The 7,747-nt window shown below is 38.9% G+C and overlaps 1 protein-coding gene across 1 annotated transcript; it reads right to left on the bottom strand.

Annotated features, from left to right (window-relative positions):
- Positions 1-611: 611 nt before the first annotated feature.
- On the bottom strand, positions 612-3,258 carry fgf20a (fibroblast growth factor 20a). Its single transcript, XM_059551482.1, has 3 exons — positions 2,381-3,258; positions 1,817-1,920; positions 612-1,596 (listed from the first exon to the last, which is right to left on the bottom strand). The coding sequence occupies exons 1-3, from the start codon at positions 2,655-2,657 to the stop codon at positions 1,351-1,353; spliced, it is 627 nt and encodes a 208-aa protein (XP_059407465.1). The 5' UTR covers positions 2,658-3,258; the 3' UTR covers positions 612-1,350.
- Between the last annotated feature and the right edge of the window lie 4,489 nt (positions 3,259-7,747).

Below are 7,747 nucleotides of genomic sequence, written 5' to 3'. Positions count from 1 at the left end.
AATTTAGGTGATTCAGACCACACGTGACTATGCCTGTCTTGAAATGACCTTGTGCTTCCTAAGAAAACTTCCACCTGCACTGGCTCAGCAAATGTATACCCCACAATCCTGCATTCTACAACAGATTTAAAAAGCTCCTAGTGCATGCCATTCAAAAGACACTTAGCAAAAGAAAAGGCCACTTTGTGCAGGGCTTCCTGCAGGCCAGAGGTGTCACTTGAGAAGGTTGCCTTAAGAAGAAAACGGGAGGGGAAATTGTTTTTAGGTCATTGTGTTTTAAATTTAGCATTGTGCTGCCTTTTTAACAGCAGGGTAGAGAGAGAGGGAGAGAAAGAGAGAGAGAGAGAGATGGAAAGATCTTGAAGCATGAAATGAACATTTTTAGCAAATTGTATTATTGCACACTGTTTAGCATAACAGTTTAGGCTTTTAAGTGATTTCATTTCATTTCAACGCAACGGGATCAATGAGAATCGGATAGCTGAAGACACCTGCTGTCCCTGCTTACGTTTCCCTAAAAGTCGACCTTTTTCGTCTAAAAAGAAATTCAATAACCATTCACCTCTGACAGGTGACCTTATGTTTCTACTGAAAGGACAGACACAACGAAATGCAGTCATTTGAACTGTTTAATTCCCCAGTGAATTCTGGAACATTCTCAGGCTCTTAAGGATCTGGTTTAATGACATGAGAGATAAACAAAAATGGAGGGACACCATGGTGGATCACATACAACCAAAAAATGAACAACTCATAAGAAAATACTTTCTTCAGTAGTTCTGTCTCTAGAAGTCATGTCTCTATAGTGGTAGAAAATAAAGCTCTCATGACGTCCTGTTACATCTTGCATATATTCTTGTAAAAATATATTTTCAAAATAAATAAATATATAAAATAAATATATTTTAAAAACATAAATTAAAGGACCTAAAGAAATATGTTTGGAGGAGTTTGTCTCCTGTTTGTCCATGCCAGTGTTTGGAAGAGAAGAAAATCTCAAAAGCATTTCACAGAATTCCTTCAGAAGCCTTTTAGTATTTTCAGTAGTAGCAGATATCCATCATTCTCTGGCAAGAAGTCCACCAGTGCTCTCTTTTAATCCAAAATCCCTTGTGTCCTACAAACAGCAGGTGTGAATGGATCTGTTCTTCAGGAACTATCCAGACATTTGGTCCCTGCCACTCCAACCCAGGACTTTCCATCTCCTGCTAATGGTCCAACTTCAGCCCACAAATAAGGGCCTCTTTCCCCCCTCGTCTGAGCTGCTTTCTCCTGAGACAGGTTTGTCCGAGGGGGATAAAGAGCATGCAGGTGCTTTTTGGAGGGGGTTGAATTTGAGGTTCAGTGGCTTCAGCTGTGACCTAGTATCTCCTTGTAAAGCTCAGGAACACGCTCTGGATCCACAGGCCGAGGCAAGAAATGTGTGAAGCGCTGGTGCCTCCGAGAGCGAGCTCCACCTCGAGACGTTCCATCTTTGTTGAGGGCTACGTAATAATGGGATCCTCGCTCGCCGTGTCGATACAGGTTAGAAGAGTAAGTGTTGTACCAGTTCTCCTCAAACTGCTCCCTGAACACACACTCCGCTGTCAGCTTTTCCTAAGAGAACAAGAGGGAAGGCAAGGGTTAATCACACTGCAAATGCAAGAATAAACTGTGTCCAAAGGCTATTTGAAATTACACCATAAATCACTCTCTCAATTCAGCACGGCCACGATATGAATGAAATGAATTGTTGCATTACTCAAAATAATATACCAGTCAGAGGAAGAACTGGAAACTATAAGAAGAAAATATATTGGAGCATTGCTATACTTACAGAGCCATACAGTTCACCACTGATGTTCATTCCCAAATACAGTCCGCTGTCCACACCACGGATGCTCACCATCCCCACAGCGAGGCTAATGAATTCCAATATACCTGTGAGAAAAGCACAGCTGTTAGTTCCCAGTTGTTGAGACAGCAGGACAAGCACCTATAGTGGCATCAAACTGCCCTATACTTAATTCATGACGTCTTTCACACTTAATCACTGTGTTTTGCTATGTTATACAGTTACTGGAACACAGGTTTATGAAAATAATAATAATCACTGTCGTCATAATACTATAATCAGATTTTACATTGCATTGCAATTACATAAGTACCAATAGTCAGCAATTTCATTATTTTAAATATTCATAATGCATATTATATGTTTTTATTTAAATGTCTTGATATCACAGTTTTAACCATTAAAATAATCCTCAGTCCTTGTCAGTCTCTGCATGTGCAGCTGCGTTATGGATATGCTTGTGAATGCACAGTGTTGTATGGTTTATTACTAAAGTATATTAGCAGCACTGGCTGTATTAATGAAACAACAATAAATAACACTTACCAAATCTGCTGTGGTCTTTTCTCGTGCCTTGCACCGAGCCGTTCGGTAATATCTCGAGGTGGTAGCCGGTCCTGCAGTAGAGCTGCCGGCGGCGGAGGATCCCTTTCAGATGCGTAAGGTCCGGTGGAGTGCTGCGTGACAGGCGCTCGGCGGAGAAGATGTGCTCGTTCATCAGAGCACCGGAGTCCCCGGGGGGCGTGAGGACGAAATGAGACCCGTGCGCAAAGCTTTCCAAGCCGTGAGAGAAGCTGCCCACCAGCTCGCCGACTGCACCCATCACCGACACTCGAAGAAAAGTTGCCGCGAGGAGAACCCCTGTGGTTTCTCTTTCCCTAGTGTTTTGCGCAGTCACTGCTTGCGGCTTTGACAGACAATGCGTGTTTACATCCGATTCTCTCTCTTTCTCTCTCTTCTAGTTTTAGTACATGCTCTCTCGACCTTCCAGGCTACTCCCATTTGCTCCGGTCCCCTGTGTATCCAATACTCTCTCTTACGCACTCCAGCACACAAGCTTATGCGGCTTCTCTCGTCTTGTGCTCTCTGGATGCGACTGGCTCTGCTCTGAGACACCAGCTTAAATACGGCCCTTATGTAAATGCCCTCTTGACATATGCTAATTGAGTCCTTTATAGATGACTGTTTGAAACAACTCCTTGATCGTTTGATCCTCTTCTTGCGTCTTCTTTAATTGGTCGGTTTCATCTGCCTCCACGATTTTAATCCATTGATGGATTATGATAAAAGTGCAGAAAGCAACATTGTGGAGATCACTGTAGCCATACAAATCTTTGCATCGAGGAAAAGAAAAGTGCAGTTGGATGGAGAAGAGGGATGCTCACTGTGTACCGATCCGTTCCGATCCCCGGGATTTACGCGCTCTGGCGAATCTCTAGTGTGAAGCAGGTGGAAGCCAAGGAGAGAGAAAAAGGAAAAGAAAGAGGGCGGTGCTCGATGGAAAACGAGAGAGAGAGAGAGAGAGAGGCAAGACTTCAAGGTGTGTAATAGTAATATCTGCGTAGGCTATGCGTTATCATTAGCAGTTCATTCCAAAAAGTGTCTTCTTGATTTGCGATATGGTTAACACGATGAATTGTAGAATCTTTTTTTTTTATTAGAAATTTCTAGTTAATTAATTATAAAAGAAACGGCACGTATTACATTGAATTAAACGTGAAATCCTTAAGCTGAAATACTTATTATAAAACATAGTCTACTTTTACTTACAACTTCGAAAGGTATTTTTTAAAGTGTATCGTCATTCTTGGATTTAAACTTCGCTTGGCTGCCTCAGCCAGCTGTAAATTTATAGGACCCATAAAGTGTGCATGTAACTGGCTTTAAAAGAAAAAAAAGAAGGAAGAGTCAAAACAACCTGCACATCTGTGCAAACGCCATCACTGCACTGTCAGCCCTTACTGATGTCGAAGTGCCTTTGAACAGTGCAGCATAACATGAGATGAGATGAAGTATCAAAGATATCAGAGATCAAAGATTCATTACGCACAAACGAAGGGTCATTAACACAAAGGAAACGAACTGTTTGATGGCAAATCGTTGATACTATGAGTGATTGATATAGAAAATGTCCAACCCAACAGCTTAGTGCATGCCTCAAAGTAGATATTACATGAAAGATTATAGGTATTGATCTGATGCTTTCTTGTGAATTAAAAAAAAAGATGCGCAATTGACTGCTCTTAAATGTAGCCCATGCATTTTTGTTCATCATAGTATAATATTTATTACTTTATTTTTTTATTTATCATGATTCATTAACTAATATATATATAGTATAACTGTATATCATCTAAACATTTAAGTGCCAAACCCCTTACTATCTCAGGATAGATCACTTTAACGTAGGTGATTTATCAACGGTTCTCTCAAGAGATACGTTCTCCCACGTCGTCCCCCTTAGCTCATTAGTATTTATGATCTCCAAAAATACCTTAAACCAAAATCAATGTGGCCAGCAGGATCAATCCACAGGCGCAGTGGATCGATCACTTACAATAGAGATGTCAGTTATGTGCCAGATTTCGTGGTGAAATTGACAGTTTGCTTAACTGTCATCCTAAAACAAGTCACAAGAGTTTGGCGTTTTTCATAAAAGATAGGTTCTGATCAGACTTTGGAGTCGAACTCCAGATGTGCAAAGCAGATGTGCGCATTCGACTTCAATGACTGCAAGAGGCGAAACTGTTTGCGTAATAACACTGCAATAGGGGTTGTTGAAATAGCATATGTGTGAATGGATGTTAAAATTGTCTAAACATGAAAAGGTCTAGTTGTTTACTTAGTACAGACTTCTTAAATAAATTTCTGTCACTAAGATACATTTTGTAGTACATTTGCTGAGGTTCGTCTCTAGTTCGTTTATATTATCTGTTATATGTAAGTAAGTTAAAATTATTTGTATTTATGTTTTATCGACGTATTGGTGTACTATTGGCATGGTTACCTCCCATTGAACGCGACTTGTTTAGTTAATTTTAACATAATAGATATAACTTAATTTGAAACGCATACTTATTTGTAAAAGAGACAACCCAAACTTTTGTTTTGACTACTTTTGAGGGGTTCAAGCCTGGGAGTTCGTTTAGCTTTCATTTATTACATTTTATGTAAATTTTTCATATATGTTTAAAAATGAGCAGAGATGGCATACTAAGTGGACTTTCTGCTGCTCTGGTCTGGGTGATACCGGTGAGGGAACAGCACATCTCGCGATGTATGAATGAGAATTCGGTAATCTTGTACAAATTCTGTCATACCAACAATAATGGCCGCTGTGCGCAGACTGAGAGTCATATTTAGGAGTTTGTCGCTGTCGTCGGCTCCGCGGAATGCGCTTTTTCGTTCTCCAGTGAAGGAAAACCGATGCAGACGCCGAGGAATAGCGGTTGCTGTGAGCGTTGCGACCGGAGGAGCGGTGTTGTATTATTGTTACTCAGAAATGAGCGGATTTAGAGGGAGGAAAAGCCCCGATAAATGAAATAGGCTGTCGGGCTCTGCTGCCTTCACTACCCGCTGTAGCCGCAAAGGATAAGGTATGACTGTTCCTACTGTTCTCAGTGCCTTGTAACACTGCCTCCTAGTAGTTTTTCTTTTTCCTATTACTTTTCCTCTATTTTTTTACTGTCATATCTATGCAACTGCTAGTGGTGCAGGGATTGTTAATTGTTGTTAAGCTTTCACGCTGTAGAGTTTGTGAATTGTTTTCTTGCGCACTCAAACAGTCAAAGCTTGGATGACAGTGCGCATTTGTGTGATGCTGCAGCAGGAAGAAGGGCGCTTTCCTCTGTCATGGTGCTGAAATGACTGCGCTCACGAGTGACTGTTTCAGATCACATATCTAAGCGTTAAGGTTGGATAAAACAGTTATGCACCTATCTGTGATGTATCACAGAGACCTGTCAAACAGTAATCTGTAGCCTGTCCGCGTTGAGCTGTCATATCCAAGTAGAATTCTTTGGCACGTGCATCTAAACATATATTTTTGGGATTTTTGTTCCTTTGGCAGACAGTCAGGTTTGGTTTCCATGGGCAGCCAGATGTTTTCGTCTGACTGTTCCACTTAGTAACTAAATGTTTTCCTGATTGGAGTAAAACGTTGCAGTTTAAGTGCTGTGTGTGTTACCCTTTAAATAACACATTTCTTTGACTTAATCTAGTCCATAGATAAAAGATTGTGATTTTCATACATATACAATTCTATGTGTTTTTCAAGTGTTGTTTTATCCATTAAAATGTTAAGGTCATTTTACACCATACAAATACATTATCCTACATGACAGCATAATGCTGTGTGTTCATGTTTTGATGCATTAGTGTATTTAACAGGGCAGAACAAATGAACACCTTTTATTTTTTTATTTATGTATATATATATATATATATATATATATATATATATGTATATATATATATATATATATATATATATATATATATATATGTATGTATGTATGTATGTATGTATGTATGTATGTATATATATAAATTTATCTTGCTGCCGCGTTCTGAATTAATTGTAAAGGTTTGATAGAATTGGCTGGAAGACCTGCCAAGAGGGCATTGCAATAGTCTAGCCTGGACAGAACAAGAGCTTGAACAAGGAGTTGTGCAGCATGTTTCGAAAGAAAGGGCTTGATCTTCTTGATGATGAATAAAGCAAATCTGCAGGATCGGACAGTTTTAGCAATGAGAAAGTCAGCTGATCATCAATCATAACTCCAAGGCTTCTAGCTGTTTTTGAAGGAGTTATGGTTGATGTGCCTAACTTGATGGTGAAATTGTGATGAAACGATGGGTTTGCTGGAATCACAAGCAGTTATGTCTTGGCAAGGTTGAGTTGAAGGTGATGGTCCATCATCCAGGAAGAAAATGTTAGACAAGCTGAGATGCGAATAGCAACCGTCGGATCATCAGGATGGAATGAGAGGTAGAGTTGAGTGTCATCAGCATAGCAGTGGTATGAAAAGCCATGTTTCTGAATGACAGAACCTAATGATGCCATGTAGACAGAGAAGAGAAGTGGTCCAAGAACTGAGCCCTGAGGCACCCCAGTAGTTAGATGTTGTGACTTTGTGATGTTATGAGATACTTTGAAGGACCTATCTGATAGGTAAGACTCAAACCATTGAAGTGTGGTTCCTGAGATGCCTTTTGCCAGTAGGGTTGATAGGAGGATCTGGTGGTTAACCGCGTCAAAAGCAGCGGACAGATCAAGCAGGATAAGTACTGAAGATTTGGATTCAGCTCTCGAATTTGATTTTGGATTAAATAATATAATATAATATAATATAATATAATATAATATAATATAATATAATATAATATAATATAATATAATATAATATAATATAATATAATATAATATAATATAATATAATATAATATAATATAATATAATATAATTTATTTGGACCAATAATTGCATATCTTTCTTTATGGAAGTACTTGATGATCTGCGAATCACCTAATGTAGTCTTCTCAAACTATTTAAGTAAAACTTGTTTAAAACAGCACTAACTGTGTTTGTGCAATTATTAATTTAGCAGACACTTTTATCCAAAGCAACTTACACATTAACAAGAAGGAGATGTCCAGGCGTCCTTCTTTGACTACATTATTTAAATAAGATAAAAATGGTAAAACGACAATCATTATGTAGGACATGCTATATAAATGGAAAATATGACTGTCCCCAGTACTTCATAGTGCACATTAAACAGCATTTTTGTTAAATATTACAATTTATATGGAGATCTGATGTTTAATTAAGACATCATTGTGAATTAAATGGTTTGTTGTTGGGCCTCAATCTAATAAATGGTTTGCTAGTAGGCTAATTAATACATATTA

Source organism: Carassius carassius, chromosome 6 (assembly GCF_963082965.1).
Source record: "Carassius carassius chromosome 6, fCarCar2.1, whole genome shotgun sequence".
In the NCBI taxonomy this organism is placed as follows: Eukaryota; Metazoa; Chordata; class Actinopteri; order Cypriniformes; family Cyprinidae; genus Carassius; species Carassius carassius.
This window is presented reverse-complemented; position numbering and strand designations above follow the sequence as displayed.

What these genes read in the sequence shown, in the direction of transcription:
- fgf20a (XM_059551482.1), bottom strand. Translation starts at nt 2,657, where the DNA reads ATGGGTGCAGTCGGCGAGCTGGTGGGCAGCTTCTCTCACGGCTTGGAA. An exon ending in AAAAGACCACAGCAGATTTG is followed by an intron (nt 1,921 to 2,380) that starts GTAAGTGTTATT and finishes CTTTTCTCACAG; the next exon opens with GTATATTGGAATTCATTAGC. An exon ending in GTGGTGAACTGTATGGCTCT is followed by an intron (nt 1,597 to 1,816) that starts GTAAGTATAGCA and finishes TTGTTCTCTTAG; the next exon opens with GAAAAGCTGACAGCGGAGTG.